This window comes from Schistocerca cancellata, chromosome 6 (assembly GCF_023864275.1).
Source record: "Schistocerca cancellata isolate TAMUIC-IGC-003103 chromosome 6, iqSchCanc2.1, whole genome shotgun sequence".
NCBI lineage: Eukaryota > Metazoa > Arthropoda > Insecta > Orthoptera > Acrididae > Schistocerca > Schistocerca cancellata.
In genome coordinates, this window is record NC_064631.1 from 408,496,726 (window position 1) to 408,519,086 (window position 22,361).

The 22,361-nt window shown below is 37.5% G+C and overlaps 1 protein-coding gene across 2 annotated transcripts in view; it reads left to right on the forward strand.

Annotated features, from left to right (window-relative positions):
- The window catches only part of LOC126190749 (RNA-binding protein 25), a 184,212-nt gene that overhangs the window by 152,213 nt on the left and 9,638 nt on the right, over positions 1-22,361 (forward strand). For both annotated transcript variants that reach the window (XM_049931255.1, XM_049931256.1), the window contains exon 16: positions 340-497. In XM_049931255.1, the coding sequence (XP_049787212.1) occupies positions 340-497 (158 nt within the window). The remainder of the gene's footprint in view (positions 1-339; positions 498-22,361) is intronic.

Consider the following 22,361-nt stretch of genomic DNA (forward strand, 5'->3'; position numbering starts at 1 on the left):
AGAAAGCAGAAATGCTTAAAAATGATCATATCCAGTTGTTACATTGTTCATTGATGTGGGACTACATATGAATGTAAAGTAAAGTTTGAGTTTAGTGACAATGCTAGAAATATGTTAATTCTGTCAACGTGTTTTGCTTTTTGAGAGATATTGTCTACCTCTGATGTCGTTGCAACGTTTTTGGAACTATGTTGTCTCTTGAGAGTTCATATTGTTCCATTTTTAACATGTTTTTTTAATCCTTGATATTAAATTGTATGTGATAGTGATTAAATAATTATGATGCAGAAATAGGAAATTAAGGAACTGCAAACTACATGTAGTATGTTCTGATTACAGATTATGGAGAAGAGAAGAAGAAGAAAGAGGAGAAAAAAGAAGATATTACAAAATCTCAAGAAGAGAAACGGAAGCACATAAAGACAATAATTGACCAAATCCCCACTGAGAAGACAGCACTGTTTGCTTTTCAGCTGGACTGGTCGGCAGTAGACAATGTGAGTTTAACAATTCATTCATTATTGTTTTGGGAACAGTATTAAATATAGATCTTCAGTATACTGTTGTGAGAATTCTAAAAGTAGGGAATGGAATATCAGTTAAGAACATAAGTTACAGCGTCTGTTTAGTGAGCAGTTTCTTTGAGTGCCTGTATAAGAAATTAATTTTACTGTACAAAAAGTCACATATTCTACTGCAAGCAGTTCTCACAAGATGTTTATTGAATTTAGCAATGGCAGCCAGAGATCTGTAAAAATCAGGTTTTGTGTTTTCTGAAGTAAGTCACAATTGGACAAAAGCTGGTACATAATTATTTCCATAAGAAGTGGCGCTGTTGTAAAGAAACTAACTGTCAGAAGTTTTCCATGGCATTAGCAGTACAATTATGTAACAGTTGATTCAAAAATGCAAAGAGAAATTTTGTTGTCCCTGGGGCACCAGCAGAATTTGAAGGTAGTATATTTACGGCCACACTTAGCCAACTTTTGTGCCCATATTTTGTTAATTGAAGTGAACTTCTCGTATTTGTTGCTCTGTGGTTCCAGTTAGACACTGAAGTAGCTAATTGATATTTAGGGTGCTATATGACTTGGCTGGCCAGATTTCAAAGAGGAAAACCCAGGACACTTGTGTTTATACTAGACTTGTGATGAATATTCAGGTATTATTCGTTATTCGGCCAATTTGACTACTTTTATCATATTTGGTCGAATACCATAGGTACTGTGCGACCGAATACCAAATTTTTAAGTAAGATGTTTTGCTGTGAACAGATAATTGGTAAAATAAAAATATTGATTTATTTAATAATAATAATAATGTATTTTTCTTACAATCATTAAAGTAATCATAAGTACATAATCAACTTTCATATCATAAAAGTTAACGAAAAACTAGGTACAAAAAAATTAGGTATTCTGTGGGCTCATTTTTAAAAATAATAAATGTTTATGTATCTGAATTCTCTTGATTGAAATTTAGAAGTGGAAGATTATGGTGCAGAGAGATTGATTTATTTGCATTTTCAAGCAGTAGAGTACTCCTTTTCTTCTCATCGACATTCCCAGCTTCAGAGAAAAGATGTTCTGAATAAACACTGCTTTCTGGTGCTGACAGGTCTTTTGCTGCAAGATTTACCAAACATGGAAATTTATCTTCTCTCACTTGCCCCCATATGTATGGATTGTCATGACATGATAGGTTCTTAATACATAAATACAGGACTATTTTAGTTGCAACTGCATTCTTTTCTTTCGAAGCCCCGGTATGAGCGGGGTGTTTTTCTGTAACCACTTCTTCGAAGCAGTCCATAAGATGAGTTTGTAGTTTGGCTTAGACTCCAGTTCTTGTCCTCGTGGCCCGAATAGGTGACGATTTGTGCTATGGTCGTTGCTTGTTTCACAGTTTGTCTTCAGCCTATCAATTAAAACATACTGGCTTACTTTTCTCTTTGCATTGTCAGGTGAAACATTCATTTTAAAGCATGGATCTAAAGTGTACCCACCAAATAGTTTTTACCTGTTTGGTATCTTCAAATCGTTCTTGCAACTCATGTTGTATGAAAAACTCACCTGGCTTAATTTGAGTGTTAAACCTGTTGTGCTCATTTTATCGAAATATCGCATGAATGTAATAACATATGAAATAATTTCAGAAATGCAATCATATCTGGAGCTAGTAATTTGTGATATTTCTTCAAGTGGTTGTAATAATTTCAGAAGTTGCTCTAAAAGCCCCCCACTGTGCAGCAGTCAGATTGACAGTGTCAGAGTCCATGATATAGAGTGAAATGGCCTGTTTTTGTTCCGTTAGCCTTGCAAGCATATAATAGGTGGAATTCCACCTCATACTGACATCTTATACCAATTCATGCTGAGAGAGATCCAAACCCTTTTGGATAGAATACAGTTTTTCTTGTGCAGTGCAAGAACAATTAAATTAAGTCATGATCCTTGTATGTGTTGCTATCATATTAGTCACATTTGACTGAGCCTTCAGACAATTGTTAACAGTTAAATAAAGAGTATGAATGAAACAATGCACTAAGGCCAACTTTGCATTTCTGACAGCTTTTACTAGGTCTTGTCCATTATCATGAATAACAACATGAATTTTTGCCAGCTGGATGTCCCATAAACTTCGACTTTACTGTAAAGCTATCACTATGTTTTCTGCTGTGTTTTGTCCCTCAACATGCTTGATGGTCAATACTACATGTTTGACATTAAATTCAGGATCGAAATGCGCAATAAAACTTTAAAAACAGTTTTGATTATGTAAGCACATCTACAAGTTCGCGTGTCATGGAAATAGAATCAGTCTCTAAAAAAGTAATATTTTAATTTCTCAAACACCTTATGATATATTTCTGGAACTATTTTGTCTGAAAAGTTGAGGTGGCTTCGTATTTTATACCACGGCAAAGCGCTAGGGGTCAGTCTTCTAAAACCAGCCCTTTCTACTGCATTTACTGCCTCATTGTCAAATGTTATAATTAAGAGATGGTATTTTTTGCTTTGAGATCATTAATGTTCCGTGGTTTATGTCTGACGGTTGACTGAAAAGTAATGCCTCCACCTTCGTAACTCTTCAACAGTTGGCAGCATTGGTATACGGCAGGTACTGGCTTGTTCCGTAGCCTCTTCTCTACGGCTCCAGTTGGTGGGAAGCCTTAGCATTGAACATTTGTGCTGTTAGTGTGTAACATTTGGAACCCTGCGCAGATGGTCGGTCAATGCGATTTAAGCAATGTGCAATCATTGAATTCTTGACAGCAGAAGGTCTCACTCCAAAGAAGATTAATCATAGAATGAAAGCAATTTATGGTGATTGTTTTGATGTGAGTATTGTGCGTCATTGGGTGAGCAAGTTTAAACATGTTTAGGTGGGAACATCTGACCTGCATGACAAGCAAAGAGTTGGACATCCAGTGACAGCAACCGCCGAGTTTCACAAGCAAAATGTTTGACACATTCTTTCAGGGCGATCGTCATATCACTCAGAGACAAACTGCAAACACAATCGGCACTTCACAAGAAAGTGTGGGTTACATTATTGCTTTGCTTGTATATCAGAAGATCTGTGCATGATGGGTACACATTATTGCTTTGCTTGGATATCAGAAGATCTGTGCACAATGGGTACCCTGGATGCTGACTCCTGAAATGAAAGCACACAGACTTGAAATTTTCCAGAAACTCCTCCCATGTAACGAGAATGAAGGTGACGCCTTTCTCCAGTCAATTGTGACAGGAGACGAAACGTGGGTACACCATTACGACCCGGAGACAAAACGTCAGTCTATGGAATATCGACACAAAGACTTGCCCCAGAAAAAGAAAACAGTGTGTCGACTTCCTCCACATGCTTTCAGAAAAGTTGTTCATCGTTGGCAGAAATGTATCCAATTGGCTGGTGATTATGTGGAAAAGTGAATATTGGTAATTAAAGATCACATTCTAAGGATTGTTTCTGCATTTTATTTATTAAAATATTCCCATCCAAACCCAATTAACAAAGGTGGGGGCATTACTTTTCATTCAACCCTCATATTTCAGCTCAGTCTTACACACGGTTGCTTTTATAATATCTGAGATTTACTTACATCTGTATCTTGATCTGTAATTTCCTCTTTACGGATTATTTCCATTGTCTGTAAGGTATGTCCATATAGGTTGGTTTTTTTTTTAGCCATAATCAATGTCTGTCAGTTAGCCCTTACACAGTTTCACTTTGAAACAAATCAAAAAGTATAGTGTACGATAAATTGTAGTTACATATTGACAATGTGTATCAAACTAAATTTATCAACGAAACACGCAGTGCGGTAAGAATTGTGTGGGACAGCCCGGCATCAGAGGGAAGTAAGTAAATTTGGACAAATGAGTGAGAACCAAACACATCACTACAAGTTTTCCTGTCAGGCTCTGGCCAAATACTTCTGCTTAATAGTCGGCTATTTGTAGAAAGCCTAAAGAATGTTCGGTATTTTGCATACACCTGAATATTCTATTCGTTGCAAGTCTGGTTTATACTTCCTACTTAACTTCATTACTACACTTATGCTTACATTTCTTGTCATTTATTATTGTATTTTGAAATCAATAGCAGGCCTATGACAATGCAGCAGCTGAAAAACTAATAGCAAACATGTATCTTCATTTTGTAAATTGTAGAGGCAGTTTCACATTTCATCCCAAGATTTACTTTCGCGATATTTATCAGAAGAAAGAATCGATTGTAGGAGGGAGTTCCTTGTTAGAAAGAAGATAATCATAAAATTCTGTGCAAGATGAATCGAATTTTCACAATAATAATAATAATAATAATAATAATAACACAGCCACACATCGATCAAGACGCATCCAACACGTGGCTAAGAAAAGGCAATATATACAGTGAGACAGAAGGATTCATGATTGCAATACAGGATCAAACAATAAACACCAGATATTACAACAAGCATATTATTAAAGATTCCAATACCAAAACAGATAAATGCAGACTTTGCAAACAACAAATAGAAACAGTAGATCACATCACAAGCGGATGTACAATACTAGCAAATACAGAATACCCCAGAAGACATGACAATGTAGCAAAAATAATACATCAACAGCTTGCCTTACAACATAAACTTATAAAACAACACGTTCCCACATACAAGTATGCACCACAAAATGTACTGGAGAATGATGAATACAAATTATACTGGAACAGAACCATTATAACAGATAAAACAACACCACATAACAAACCTGACATCATACTCACCAATAAAAAGAAAAAATTAACACAACTAATCGAAATATGCATACCCAATACAACAAACATACAAAAGAAAACAGGAGAAAAAATTGAAAAATACATCCAACTGGCTGAGGAAGTCAAGGACATGTGGCATCAGGATAAAGTTGACATTATACCAATTATACTATCAACTACAGGAGTCATACCACACAATATCCACCAGTACATCAATGCAATACGGCTACATCCAAACTTATATATACAACTACAGAAATCCGTAATTATTGATACATGTTCAAGTACCCGAAAGTTCCTAAATGCAATATAACATATACCGTACAGTTAAAAGGAAGTCACGCTTGATCAAGGTCCGCGTCACTTTCCATTTTTGACCAGACATAACGTCTGAGGAAAGAAAGAATAATAATAATAATAATAATAATAATAATAATAATAATAATAATAACTGTCATTCTTTGTTTAACATTTCATTAAATGACCACATGTGCTTGGTCATTTTCACCAGACACCACACTTTATAAGTTTAATATTCGCATTCACTGACTGCTAACATTAGTAGGTAGTAACTCTGTCTGTTCAGTTGGTATACTGCTGACTTTTATTTCTAAGTCTGAATAGTTATCAGTTGTTCTAAAATTCTGTAGACGTGTTAGACTTGCAGTTTTGTTACTGAGTGAGTGAAAGCTGCCAACAATGCACCGCCATATTGTTTGACTGCTAACTGTCAGGGTGAGCATGCATACATGGCAAACAGTATTCAATAAATATTGCTAAAGCACACTGCATTGTTCACATTCTTTGCAAAATTAACTTCTCTGTGGCTGCAGTCTCATTAGGAGAAATGGTTTAAGTGATGCTCTTTAATATGTACTTTACGCCGCTTTCACACTATACGGTTTTGACCGTACGGCAAAAAGCCGTACGGCTGTAGGTGTGAAGAAATGTATGGCGCCTTTCACATTATACGGCGACGGCAAAATGCCGCTGCCGTGCCGTGCTGCAGCCGTGTCTTGCCACTACAACAGACGGTCGCCGTACGGCAAGTTCGACAACAGTGGCCTACGTGACTAAGTGCATGCTTTCACACTGGACGGTTTTGAGCCGTACGGCGTCGACTAGTTCGTTGTAGTGTCGTTTTATTCATTTGTGTTTATTCTTGTTTACTGAAAAGTGTAGAAGAATGGATGAAATTGATACTGAACTTTTGATAACCTTGGTGGAAGTAAGACCTGTTCTGTGGGACAAAACTCTAGATGCGTATAGAGATCGTATTGCTACAAAGAATGCTTGGCGGGAAGTTTGCGTAGCACTGAAGCAAGATTTTGATGAGATGGAAGACAAAGATAAAAATGCGTTTGGTAAGTATTTATTTAATATATTAATATTACATTTAATACGTTTTAAACAGTTTTTATTTAACGTTATAAATTTTATTCTAAAAGTAAATCGTTTGTTTATAAGTAAATTACTGCTACCAGTCACGTTTTTTTTGTTTTGTTTATATTTTGCACGACGCGTTTCGGGAAATAATTCCCATCCTTAAGTGCGTTTTTCTCTAAGTTTTCATCATGTGTGGTGTCTTTTTATGTGTCAGGTCTTGCATTCTGTTTTCTTTACTGTAATTTATAAGAGAAACACGCACAAGACCTCACAAATAAAAAAACACTACACATAATGAAAACTTAGAGAAAAAAACGCACTTGAAGATCGGAATTATTTCCCGAAACGCGTCGTACAAAATATAAACAAAACGATTAAAAACGTGAGTGGTAGCAGTAATTTATTTATAAAGAAAACTATTTACTATACAGTCGCAGGCTTTCACAAACAATCTACAAAAAGGAAAAGGCTTGTTAATTTATATCTTTGACATCTGCCATGACACGCTTCCAGCATTTGTCATAAAATATTTACAAAGAGTGTTCCTTATGGCGTTGGCTGTCAGTCCTCCTCTTATGTTGGCATCTTGGGCTAAGTCTTCCAAACCAGTGAAGGATGTGGTGTCTTCAATTATAAATCCATCTCTCTGACGTACAAAATTGTGTAAAACAATGCAAGCTTTAACCATTTTTACTGCAAAATCTGGATGAACATTTAAAGGTCGGTGAAACAACCGCCACTTATTGGTGAGGATGCCAAAAGCACATTCCACATACCTCCTTGCTCTGCACAAACGGTAATTAAATACACGTTTCTCAACTGTCAAGTTTGTTCCCCCAAAAGGCCGGAGCAAATGCGTGTGTAGGCCAAATGCTGCGTCTCCCACGAAGAAGTAGGGTACTTTTGGACCTTCCGTACCAGGCAGACATTGGACGTCTGGAAATTCCAGGGAATTACTTTCTATTGACTTCCATAAACTGGACCGTCTGAACACTGAAGAGTCACAGTCTTTGCCATAACTTCCTACGTCGACATAAATGAACCTGTAGTTGGAATCCGCTACAGCCATCAGAACCACAGAAAAGTATTCTTTGTAATTGAAGTACATTGATCCGCTATTAAATGGGGCAGTAAGACGGATATGTTTTCCATCCACCGCTCCTAAGCAGTGGGGGAAATTAGCAGTACGTTCAAATCCAGCCGCTATTGATTCCCATACCTCTTTGGTCGGTCTTTGTATACATTCTTCCCGCAGTGATGACCAAATTGCTGTGCATACATCATTAACCACTTTACTTGCTGTAGAAATCCCAATTCTGTACTGGAAATGTAAGTCAGTGAAGGAACAACCGCTTGCCAGATACCTGAACAAAACGAAAAAAAATCAGTGACATTTAGTTTGCAGTGGACATTTTTTGTTACAGTTTTGCTTTTTTCTATACAAAATTAAAATGTTTTCATACAGTTTTGTTTCCTTTTGATGTAGGTATAGAAGTAATACGGAGGTGGACCAATCTACGAGACTCCTTTGTGAAGTCAAACATAAAAATTCAAGCTGCGAAAAAAAGTGGCTCAGCAGCAAAGAAAAAGAAAAAGTATGTATATTCTGATCAGCTGCAGTTTCTAAAAAAGCTGTATGATGCTCGAGAGACGGAGGACAGTTTTCAATCGGAACGCACCGCCAGACTGGAAGAAGATATAGAAACGCAGGGCTCCGTCGAAAATACTGAGAATGTTTCTGGGCCATTTGATACAGCACCCACACAACAAACATCCAAAAGCGAGTGCCATACAAACAGAAAACATAGAAAACCTGATGCAATCGAAATGAAAATATTACGAGCTCTGGAAGAAGACAAACCTTGCAGCAAAATGTCATTTTTACTTAGTCTGAAGCCTCATCTGGAAAAATTTGATGAACAGGATTATCTTCAGTTTCAGATGGGAGTCCTCAAAGTTATAGAAAATATATATGAAAGGAGAAATATATTGACAGCTCAACCTCCTCCATTTACCCATTACACACCTCCCATGCCCTATAATAATAGATTTCAAGCTTATTCTTATTCACCTATGGAAAATGCTGCTCCAATATCCTCTTACCATACGCATCAGATTCGTCCTCCTCCAGCTGCACCAAACCCAACTACTTTTCTCGAACAACCATTACAGACTTCTCAAGGTCGCAGTTCTTATCAACGAATTAATAAAGTGCCACCACCATACCCTTCGCCTTCCACAAGTAGCCATGAAGGCCCACCATCAACAACGCAGTTCTACAACGTTTTTGCAGAGAGCCTGTCGCCACAAAGTGACAGTACAGTCAGTCCTGCTACAAACTCTTTGGTTTCAACTGCTGATATTGATATTGACTTTTCTACTTCATAATCTGAGCGTAATAAAAATGTAAAACACAAATAAATAAGTAAATAAACAGAACTAGTTTTTATGTATTAAATTACCTTAACGTGATAGCCAGCATTTGAACAGGTTGGATGCAATTGCGGAATTGTGTGTTTTGTCGTTGTAACACATCCTTTAGTTTTCTATGTAATTCGTCAAACGAGGTAATAGACATTCGGAAATAGTTAAAGAATTTATTTCCGTCGTTCCTCAAATCTTCAAAGAGTGTATAAAATAAACCCACTTCGTCTCTTCTCTGGTTAATGGGGTGTACCCACAAAAGACGACCTTTTCTTTTGCGGCGACGATGAAGCAACCACAAAGCAACAACTCGTTTACGGTTCATCTTGATACACACATTAAGCAAACTGAATAGACACCAACAACTGGTCACGTCAAAAAGCCGTGTAATGTGAAAGCAACACAGGCACGGCTAAAACTCGTACGGCTTTTTGCCGTACGGTCAAAACCGTATAGTGTGAAAGCGGCGTTAGTTGTGATTTTGTATGTGTCGAGGGCTATTAAGTTGAAGATCGACACATTAGGGGCAGGGGTATGTAATATCTGCTTTTCTTTTCATATCTATTATTCTTGCTTTAGGTGTAAGGGGGGTTAAACCAAATCCAGTATGCATTGTGAAAATATATATTTCTGTAATGTTCTTATTCTAGAAATTTGTTTTTCACAAATATTTTATTAAATAAAAATATTATTGCACGCCAGGACAGTTGTGTGTCCCAAATGATTTTCTCAGGAAACCAGGACTTTTGGATATAAAAAAAAAACAAAATATTAGGGAAAGATAACAATTTACCTACAGAGTATTAGTGTGCGGCACACACAAACATGTGATAGAAAACAGTTAACTCTAGCTCTTGCTCATTTTCTAGTAAGAGTACACACATTTGTCTGACTGATAATTCAGTACTGATTATCGAAAGCAGTTGCCTGAGTAGGTGGAGCTGATAAGGGGTAGGGAGGATGCACGAAAGAAAGGGGGGGGGGAGAATTAAAAGGCTAGTGTGAGGCAGGTTATTTGGCCATATTTTTCAGTGGCTGTACAAGAGGGAAGGAGTTTCGAGTGTAGAGCATATAAGGGATAGAGGGAAGGAGGGGCTGTACACTGAGGCAATGGGAAACAAGTTAGCGGAGGTTTTGCGCCAGGGGGATTGAGAGATCTCAAGATATGCTGAAGAGAGAATTCCCACCTGCATAGTTGAGAGAAACTTTTGCTGAAGGGAGTATCCAAATGGCCCGCATAGTGAAGAGGTGTTGAAGTCATTAGTGTTATTGTGTACAGCGTGTTTGGCAACCGATTAGTTAAGTATGAGGTTTGCCACAGTTAGGTGGGGGCAATTTTTGCAAGTGGACAATTGGTTACTTGTCATGCCTACATAGAATGCTGTACAGTAATTGCACTGTAGGCTGCTTTCACATGTGGTCTTGCCTTTTATTGGGCAGAAGATGCCTCTGACCAGACTGCAGTAGGAAGTGGTGGTGAGATGTACGGGATGGGTCTGGCACATGTGTTGACTACCCATGGTGTGCAGAATTGGAAGCAGGATTTTAGTAGAGATGGACAAGGATGTATTGTAGTTTGGGTGGGTGACGGGAACACTACTTTGAATGGTGTTGGTAGGATATAAAAACACAGGAAATTTTTCATATAGGAAGTAACAGGGAATTTTTTAGAATTGTGGGAATTTTTCATTGTTTAAGTTTTCAGTTAAATTTTTGTAATTTTGACTGTTAGGGACTAATACTCCAACAAACAATTTTACTGTAGCCTGCTACTGCAGAATAATCCTGTAGCAACATACCAAATGAGAGAATAACTCCAAAATAAAACTTTAGTTGCAAAGAAAATGCACCATTTACACCACCAAAGAATGATGTTCACACAAGCATCTGCTAACAGCAAAATGTGTCAAAGGCTTTAGGACGAAAACTGGGCAATATTTCATAACAGCAGACTGCTTTCAAAAAGTGTGACATCATAACTGTTTACATTTGTAACAGGGTGTGAGAAAATACTACGAGTGATGGTTTGAGAAGTGTTACTTTCAAAGTAAGATACCTTTTATGCAAGATGAGTTATGTTACATTTGAGATTGAGTGATGGTTTTCTAAAATTGCAGAATGTCTGACTCTCATTCAAAACTTAACAGTTCGAGGACAAGCCAATTGGAAAAATTGCAGGTCTAGATGATCAGCCATTCATGCTACTTAACAGTGATGCTGTTATTTGCTGACTACATGATGCTTTGTATGCCCTGAATATTGATGTCATTGGCTGGTGAGATCATGTGACGTGAACTATGATTGGTTGACAGTAGCGCTTCATGCAGTGCGATCTCAGGTTTGTGTTAGCAGTTGCCAGTGTACTTGTGCACATCCACAGAGCTGAATTCGTGTAAGAGCAGCACCTTCTCTTACTTCCAACTACTTGATCTGTGGCTGTTAGTTGTATGAGTAGTAGCAGCAAGAAGGCAGATGCTACCTGTGAAAATTTAGCTGGTGCTCCCAAGATGTCAGATTCGTGTGTGCGCAGAACAGTTTTGAGCTGTCATGGGGTGTGGTTTCCATGTTACTCATGTTTGTTTCATGATTTTGCTGCTTTTCTCCGTTTACAGTTCTGCCAAATAAAAACAAATCAGATTTATGTGATTAGGAGCTATCAAGTAAATTAAAATACATTTGTATAATCACAGAAAATTAAAATAGGTTAACAGTTTCAGTGTTCTGATTTTATTTTATTTCCAGGTTATTAGCAACGAAACTTAACCATCTTGCAGAACAATGAAATTATTTTTGTTGGTTTGCTAAAGAAATTTAGCTGTTATTGATCTTCGCCACAGGGGCAGTCAGTTTATTTGAAATACAGTGTTGCATTTCAAACTATTGGGTGTTTGAAATATAGCTTTTCTTTCCACACTATTGGGCATTTGAGATACGGTATAGTGTTTCATTCCGTAGTATTATTCAGTTTACAGTATAGTGTTTCATTCCATAGTATTGGCCAGATTCAACTGTTTGCTCAATTTCAAGTGCACACTAATTTTCTGGCACATGTGGCATTTTGCCATAATAAAGAACCAGACACGAGATAATACAGTACTGGTACTCAAAGTAAAATTGTCATCCCAGAAACCACACAGGAAATCTGGACATTTAAATGTGCACTTTTAAGGTGACTTACACATTTTAGTACGGTTTATGAAATTGCAGTGCTATTTGAGTATTCTCTGATATACTGTCTTGTCTAACATAAGATCTTATTATGCTATAAACATACAAACATATGTAAATGTTCACTTGAAGATGACTAAACAGGCAAATTTGATCATTAGTGTTGAATAAAATATTTTGTTTCAAATATGTTGGCAGCTTTAGGGCATTTTACTAATCTGCCTACTATGAGGGATGATGTTTTTCGATCACAAGACATGTTTCAACACTTGTCTGGTGCCTCCTCTAGCCTTGACGGTATTTCTTTTGTTGTTTTATGTATTAAATTTACAGAATGCCATTATTTGGTAAATTATAGACTGCGGCACAACGTGTTTGGCTTTGTAACTCCTCACATGACTTTACGTTTATTTCTAGAGTAGAATGTAAACTTCCAGCTCTAGAGTTTCTGGGCTTCACAGATAACCTTGGCAATTTTTTATACAGTTTGAAATAGTAATTACATAACTTATTGCCCAGGTGAAGAGGGTTGGGTAATAGATGTTAAGGTTGTGGAGGAAGGAACAAACATTGTCCCTGCCTTGATTCCAGATCATGAAAATGCCATCAGTGAGTCTGAACCAGACGAGGGGTTTTGGGTGTTGATTGGAAGAATTGCTCCAGATGGCCCATTTGTCAGTTGGCATAGGAAGGTACCGAAAGTGAAATACTTGTGGGTCAGGACAGTGTTTGTGTAGGAAGATTAGGAAGGAGGTAGTGGGCTCGGTAGCAGGATGACATTGGGAAAGGTGGTTTCCCATGACTGCAAGGCCCTAGGCATGGCAGATGTTTGTGTATAAGGATGTTGCATCCACAGTGACCAACAAGGAGTCTGGTGCTAATGAGACCAGGAACTGTGGAAAGGCTGTGGAGGAAGTGAACAGTGTCCTGAATGTAGGATAGAAGCTTACGGACAGTGGTATGTAGATGTCGATCAGATTACGTTTGGGTCAACCCAAATGAAGCGGTCCAATAAAAATTAAGTTGGTTGCTTGACTATTTTTAAATATTTCAAGTTTTTTATCTGTGATTACCCTATAATTAAGAAGTTCAAAACAGTTTTTTTTTTAATTTTACCTTTTACCTTTCACCTTTACTGAATGGCAGCCATTTTCGTTTGTAAGCGCACGAGGATGTTTCAGTTTAGAGACGTCAGCAAAAATATGAATATCTCTGCACTGGGTTAAGTTACAACATTGTAATTGACATTATTGTTTTTAGAAAAGTGTCCTCTACAACATTTTTTGTTACACAAAATACCCTAAATTAAAAAATAATCAGTCAAAGTGACCTCCAAAGTTTGGCATCCAAGTTTTCAAAAATCCACTTTTTAGGCCCAAAAATAACAAACAAGGAGTGATTTATGAGAGTCTGCCTCCCCCCCCCCCTCCCCCTTCGTTAGATATCATACACGACTAGTCTCATACAGAGCAAGAATACTTACACCTTTCCTTAATTTTTTATGAATTTTTGAAATTTGAAAATTTTCGTTTTTTGTATAGTTTGGGGTTAGTTATCTCAGGTGGGACTGAATATAAAAATATGATTATTGCACAGTTTGTACACCTATATTATAGCAACACACTGTAAAAATTTCAACATTGATATCTGACTGTGAACAAAGATATGAATTTTTGAAAATGAGAAGATAATTCACATTACCCTACAACTGATCTTACGGCTGTTGCCTATTCATATGTGATATTGGCAGGATATAATCAATTATTATTGAAGCAAGGTACTGAATTATATACAAAAAGTGGAAACATCACTGAACTTAACATTTATATTATTTTGACATACTTAAAATAAATATTTGCAATTAACATCCTTTGAGACGTGACTGTTCCTAAACCTGGTGGTGAATGTTAAGAACAGTTATCTCTTCAGACAGCTTCTTTGATATAGAATAAGACCTCCCAGTTGCTGTGGTAAGTTGAAGCACTGAAAGTTTCCTTAAAACATTTTTCATTGGTATCCAAACTATGTCACTATTAGATTTCTTGAATGATGTTCTTGGGTCATCAGGGTGGTAAAAATGCACAGAAACATCATTGTTTTCCAAACTTATTCTATCAACTTCTGCAAGCCACCACTGTCCATTGTACACACATACCAACATGTTATTCAACACTAAAGACAGAGATGTAATTTTACTGACACAATAATCCTCATAAATTTCAGTTTCTGATTTTACATAGCATCGAACTAAGTTTTCTGCAATGCCAAGGAATTTGTGGAAATGCCTTGTTCCTTTTATTGCTATACAGTTTTCAAATCTGGTTGAAGTGTTGTTTTCATATGCAGAACCACTTCTTCTTTCTTGATCAGAAAATAGGTGATGCCTTTAATATTATCCTTGCAAAAGACATACATGTCCTGTACTGTGATAACTTGGTCTGTGGTTGGTCTTCATAAGCAGGCTTTACGTACTTCACGTTTTGTTGTACCTCCCGCTCCATCACATTCATTTTTACCATGGAAAGATGCAAAAAAGTGCCATTGAGCCTCCAACGCAAAGTCTACTTTGTGGTTGCACAGATTTGAAAAATTCTTTTTGTTATTATACTGACCACCACTTCTACCTGAAAAGTGTATCAGCTTCTCAACCTTGGGAAAATTTTCTTTTATGTAATTCATTACATACTTTTGAAACATATCTACAGCCAAAGTGTTGTGCTCCAAGTAGTCACTTAGAATGAAAATTGAAGAACTGCAAACTTCATCTTTATCATTTTTAAAGTAAAGAGTAAGTGGATGCACTGTTGCCTGGTCATTGACCCATTGGTACCCATGTATTGCATCCTGAATCACAAATGTAAAATTCTCTGCAAAATCGGGTAGCACTATGCATTCAGTTTAATGAAGTTGTGCTTTTTTGTCCTTCAAAAACTTACTTTGGATTTTAGAAACATTGTAGTGACTTTGGAGTTTTTGTAAGTTATCAATTAAAGATTCCAAGTACTCTTCCTGAAATTTAACCACTGTTATCATTTCTGCCCTGTCAGCTGTGACCCACTGTTTGAAGGCAATACTGTCTGGCATTTCCTCATCATATTCATGAAGCAATTCAACAATTCAATAATGGTTTCCTTACTAGGGCATTTATTACGCAAATCCATCATGCAGTGATAACTGTTACCGTCACAGACCATTAAATCTAGTAATACTTTGTAGTTAATATCACTGATTTTTGCACCCACAATCATCAGTTTGACATTTTGATGATATAAACAAACATATACGGAGTGTGTCCCTGAGGATCCAGCCAGAATGCACCACTTAGGGTGGAGGTCACAAAATTTTCACCTTCCAGTTTTGCATTCAGGATGAGAATTTTTGAAAGCTACATAAAGTTCATTTAAATTTGACAGCACTAGTCATTTCTGTTTTGTTACTATAACTTCATTTATAACAACTCTTTTGCTATCTTAGCAACCAGGCCACATTCTACTGTTTTTATCATCTTTAAAAAACTGCTGGATCTTTTTAATTGTTTCTTCACTTTTACCTACTCCTTTCTTCTTTCCTAAAACTGGAAGAATGCCTTGCTCTATCACTAATTTTTGGGTTAGTTTAACTAAACGATGTGAAAAATTGAATTCATGAACTATTTTTTCTCTTGAACATGAGTCAGGGAGCAATCTTAAAATTTTAACTTTCAGAAACTAGAAAAAGGCTGAAGTGAAATGAGTGCAGCCTAAGACTTCAGTATTGCTCATAACAATGTTTCTCATTCCGAACCACACACACTACTGCCCAAAGGAGAGTAGTTCTTTGACCACAGCCACCTACAAGCAACAGATGATCGCTACATTGTTTAACAAGCAAGAAGGGACCCACATCAAACAGCAGGTGAAGTTACAACCACATTTAACAAGACTACAAGGCACACAGTTTCACACTCCACATTGGCACTGCCAGTTTCACACTCCACATTGGCACTGCAAATGCATTGGGATGGTCTCTTTGCTTGATGACCGTTACCTTATGCTCTGTTGATACTTTCACATCAGCGGCTCTGTTTGTAATGGTGTCAAGAACATAGGGACTGGACCATCGAAGAGTTGAGTCAGACACTCTTCTTGAATGAAAGCAGATTCAGTCTGACAAGCAAACGACACCAACTTGAGCTCGTACACTACATGATCAAAAGTATCCGGACACTCCCAAAAACATATGTTTTTCATATTAGGTGCATTTTGCTGCCACCTACTGCCAGTTACTCCATATCAGCAACCTCAGTAGTCATTAGACATCGTAAGAGAGCAGAATGGGGCTCTCCACGGAACTCACAGATTTCAAACTTGATCAAGTGATTATGTGTCACGTGTGTCATACATCTGTATGTGAGATTTCCACACTCCTAAACATCCCTGGGTCCACTGTTTCCTATGCGATAGTGAAGTGAGGGGACATGTACAGCAGAAAAGCGTACAGGCCGAACTCATCTGTTGACTGGCAGAGACCGCCAACAGTTGAAGAGGGTCGTAATGTGTAATAGGCAGACATCTATCCAGACCATCACACAGGAATTCCAAACTGCATCAGGATCCACTGCAAGTGCTATGACAGTTTGGCGCCAGGTGAGAAAAGTTAGATTTCATAGTTGAGCAGCTTCTCATAAGCCACACATCTCGCCGGTAAATGACAAATGATGCCTCACTTTGTGTAAGGAGCGTAAACATTGGAAAATTGAACTGTGGAAAAACATTGTGTGGAGGGACGAATCACAGTACACAGTGCGGCGATCCCAAGGCAGTGTGTGGATTTGGCGAATGCCCGGTATATGTCATCTGCCAGCATGTGTAGTGCCGACAGTAAAATTTGGAGGCGGTGGTGTTATGGTGTGGTCATGTTTTCCATGGAGGGGGATTGCACCCCCTTGTTTTGCGTTGCACTGTCGCAGCACAAGCCTATATTGGTGTTTTAAGCACATTCTTGCTTCCCACTGTTGAAGAGCAATTCTGGGATGGCGATTGCGTCTTTAAACATGATCGAGCACCTGTTCATAATGCACAGCCTGTTTCGGAGTGGTTACATGACAGTAACATTCCTGTAATGGAGTGGCCTGCATAGAGTCCTGACCTGAATCCTATAGACATTTTTGGGATGTTTTGGAATGCCAACTTGATGCCAGGCCTCACCGACCGACATCGATACCTCTCTTCAGTGCAGCACATCGTGAAGAATGGGCTGCTGTTCCCCAAGAAACCTTTGAGCACCTGATTGAACATATGCCTGTGAGAGTAGAAGCTGCCATCAAGGCTGATTATTGGTCAACACCATATTGAATTCCAGCATTACCAATGGAGGGCACCACGAACTTGTATGTCATTTCCAGACAGATGTCTGGATACTTTTGACCACATATTGTATTTCAAGGAGAAAAAGGAACACTTCCAAGGTATTAGCCCCAGATTAGATGAAAATTTGGGCCATAATTCTCATAATACTCATTTATGAACTTCCGAATGTCCGCACCCGGTAGCTGAGTGGCCAACGCGACAGACTGTCAATCCTAAGGGCCCGGGTTCGATTCTGGCTGGGTCGGAGATTTTCTCTGCTCAGGGACTGGGTGTTGTGTTGTCCTAATCATCATCATTTCATCCCCATCAACGCACAAGTTGCCAAAGTGGCATTAAATCAAAAGACTTGCACCAGGCGAACGGTCTACCCGACGGGAGGCCCTCGTCACACTACATTATTATTACTTCCAAATGTACAGCTTTTTAACTTTCACGTGTTCAGGTTGTTTATCAGTCACTGTGCCCCACTGTAGCAACCTAATGCCATAACAGTGGAGTAATAATCAAAGCCAATCCTATTGATGAGACATTGAAGGCAAAGGAAAAGGATGGAAGAGGTGGACACATCTGTCCAACATGTTTTGACATCATTTTCGAGAACACTTTGTTCTACATGAAAGATAGTAATATGAGAATTTAATTGTCAACTTCAGGCACGTAGTCATTCAATATTATTTCAACAGTATTCTCGTGTTGATATTTTGCAGCTGCATACACACCTCAAAATCAGTGACTAAACCTAAGTAACTGAAGAATCATTATGAAGTGAAATGAAATGAAGTTACTGACATTTGATTTAAAATTTAATCTTGCCATTCATGTTGAAGAATTGTACATCTCCTGCAAATGTGCTCCATGTTAACATCCAAAGAAAATAATACACTACAGAAATGTTAATAATGATACAGTACTATGCGAATTATTTAATGATACACTCTTTCTTTTCGTTCCTTTACTCTGCATTTGTGAATCACAGCATAAAAATGTTCAAAGCAGAGAGATATTTGGCACCAGCTGCAGGTTAGAAACCCTGAACTTAGACACACAGAACAAATTATCTTTACCAATGTCAAAACTGTATTTCTTAAACTTCTTGCTCATTCCTTTGTATAGTACTTCGCACTTGAGCATAAGTGACTGCAGGGGGTCAGAGCAAGTGGCAAACACTGATTCATACTAAAGTTTAAAAGGCGTGTCTTCAGAAGGTCATTGTCATAATAGCATACTGTCAGAAGTATGGCCCAAAGTTTGTCATGTTGAAGGAATCGTCAATAAATAGTGGTGCTTCAGTGTAATTATTGTCTCTGAACAAACGTTTCATTTCTGTTTGTCTTATTGCATATTTCTTTTGGCTTGTCTTATTGCGTATTTCTTTTGGTTACCATCTAAACTACAGCAGTTCTTTCTGTGTATGAACCAAGTGTCATTGAGCTGTGATATTCGGTGGTGATTCATCATGTGAAGTAATTTTTGTCATTTAGTTTTGAACACCAGAGTGTTGTCCTTGTCTTTGCCTATGGCTTATTGCTATTTTTCTCAGAATTTCAAACGTCTTACACCTTTTTATGTCAATGAAACCTATGAAATCATCTTGACTTTCCTAAAGTCTCACCTCCATTGTCAAGCATAACTTCAAAATTGCCTTTCTGTGTATGATCCAAGTGTCATTGAACTATGAGATTTGGCAGTGATTCATCACCTTTACTCCTTTTACCTTTGCTAAAGTGAAACTGACTAGCTTGTTGCATATTCTCTTTTTTCTTCTTTTCTTCTTTCTTCTTTTCTTCTTCCTCTTTCCAGTTGTTAGTGTCCTGCCTCATAGTTCTACACACTACCCTTAGTAAAATTCTGGTTAATGAATTTAGAAATTTCTGTAAGAGTTTTACGTATACTACTACCTCGTTTCATCACAAGTTTTCTTTATCTCCATAAAACTCTGAATCTAATACTGGAATCCCCGTGTACTTCTAATAAACTCGTGTCATCTTCTATCTTGTTATCAGATATTTTCTTTTTCCCCCTCACCCTTAGTGGCCATCAGTGTACTCTTTCCAGGAATTCAAACTGTCCTCTGCATTTAATTGTGAATTTCCCTTTTGCATTTGTAATACTGTCCCCTTTGCTTTTAAATTTTCTGATAGTTTTTATTTTTATTTATGCTGAACCTGTTCTGCTGACAGCCATTTCCTGATAAGTTCTTCAGATTTTTCCTGCAGCCATTTATCTTTAGCTTCAGTACTCATCCTATTGATTACATCTCCTTAATTTATCACTCATTGAAGAATTTCTTTCATTACACAAAATTTCCTTGCAGTTAGCTTTCTTGTACCAATATTTGTTCTATCTTATTTTTTTGTGTACATCCATTCTTTGTCAGCTAAACCAACCACTGTCAAATTCATTATTGTGTTATCACAATCGTGTAAGAAGTGTGAACATATTCCATAACTGCTTAACACTCCTCCTGATTTTAACTGAATCTTCCGTGAAAAGCACCAAAAAATACATGTCTGAAGATGGCCTTGTAAGCTGAAAACTGGATAACACAACAAAAGTAATAATGTGGAACAAAAGCAAACTAGTGCTTTTCATTTATTACTCCTCCTGATGGTTTTCTTAAACTTGAGCCTACTTGTCATCACTAATAAATTATGATAGGAGTCTATATCTGCAACTGGGTACATCCACAGCTCGTGGTCTAGTGGCCAGTGTTGCTGCCTCTGGATCACGGAGTGCTGGGTTCGATTCCTGGTCGGGTTGGTGATTTTCTTTGCCCGGAGCTGGGTGTTTGTGTTTTCATCATGATTTTGCATCTGGGTACAGCTTGATACAGTATCAGATTTCGGACTCTTGTCTCATCTTGATACAATGCAGCTGGTGTCATCCTGTCTCTCTTCTGTTTACCCAAGTAAACCAGTATATCACTTCGTCTTGTGAATTATGAGTTGTGTGTTTACTATTACTAGCTGAAATTTGTTGCAGAACATAGCAGTCTTTCTGGTTCCTGAGTCCATATTCTCCCACTGTTCTGCATTTAATTCCTTCCCTTACCATAGCATGTAAAGTACTCAAGTGTATTAGATTTTCATCTCTGTTAACATTCTGAATTACCCATTCAGTTTGTCTCACACTCTATCTCTTCACCTTTAGCTTGTGACATCAACATGCATAACTGAACTATTGTTGTTGGAAAAGGTTTGATACTGACTATGATGTGAAAGATAAAATCACTGGGAAAGGTAAAATCACTGGAGTGTTTGCAGTAACCCCCCCCCCCCCCCCCCACACACACACATACATTCCTATTCATAATGAAACCTGTGTCTGCTATACCCTTTTCCGATTCTGTTGATATTACCCTATAGTCATCTGAGCAGATAATTATATCCTCTTTGTATTTTGCTTCGCTATAGACTGAACTTTTGCACTTTCCCCTTCGGATTTTCTATCTTTTCTACCATTTTCAGACTTTTGACTTTCTACTCTCCAATGCTTGCAGTTGATAATGAAAGAAAGACTTATGAAAAATCATTTCTTGTTCATAGTATTTGTCAATGTGCAAAAAGTGTTTGGCAGTGTAAAGCTGTGCAAGATGTTTGAAAGTTTGAGAAAAATGGGGTTATCCTATGTGGAGAAATTAATAATAAATTATATGTACAAGAACTAACAAAAGTGGAAGACAGGAAAGAAATGCTATCATTAAAAAGGGTGTAAAACAAGGATGCAAACTTTCCACCCTACTATTCAGTCTGTACATAAAAGTGGTGATGGAAATGAAAGAAAAGTTCAAGAAAGGTATTACAGTTCAAAGTGAAAGGATATCAGTGGTAAGATTTGTTAATGACATTGCTATCCTAAGTGTAACTGAAGAATTATTACAGGATGCATTGAATGGAACAAACGGTCTAATGAATGTAGGATATGGATTGAGAGTAAACCAAAGAAGAGACAAAAGTAATAAGGAGTAGGAGAAATGAGATATGTGATAAACTTACCAAAATTTGGGAACACAAAGTGCCCAAAGTTAAGGAAGTTAACTATCTTGGAAACAAAATAACACGTCATACGAAGCAAGGACGACACAAAAAATCGAATTAGTACAAGCAGAGGGTATTCCTGGCCAAGAGAAGTCTGTTACTGTCAAACATCAGCGTTAACCTGAGGAAGAAATTCCTTAGAATGCACATTCACAGCACATAATTATGTGGCAGTGATTCATGGACTAACAGAATAAAAGCATTTGAGTGTGCTGCTGTAGAAGAATGTTGAAAATTAGAGGGACTGATAAGAATTAGATTAAGATTCTTTATTAGCCATTGATCGCAAGTAGTGCAATGGGCTTTATATTTATATACAGTGGCAATCACCATATTAATTACTATTCACATTGCATGTACAAGTAATTTGTCCTATATTAACCTGTTGTCCAGAATTTTAAAGCTAATACCAAAACTCAGTTTGTACACTACTAGTATCCAACAATCCTCTTAAATTGTAGAATGGATTGTTTATTAACCATTTATGCAACTTTTAAAATTGGTGAAAGGTGTATTCATTGCAGAATGTGGTATTTTATTTAAAAATTTCAAACGATTCCGGATTTGCTTCTCTGGAAAATCTGTGAAAAAACAAATGTATGCAGAAGTGAAAGGATGATAGGACATCTGTTCGGACAGCAGACAATGATTTCCATGGTAGCAGAGGGAACTGTTGTGGGTAAAAACTTAGGGAAAGTAAGAGTGTGGAACATGTCTGACAAATAATTGAAGA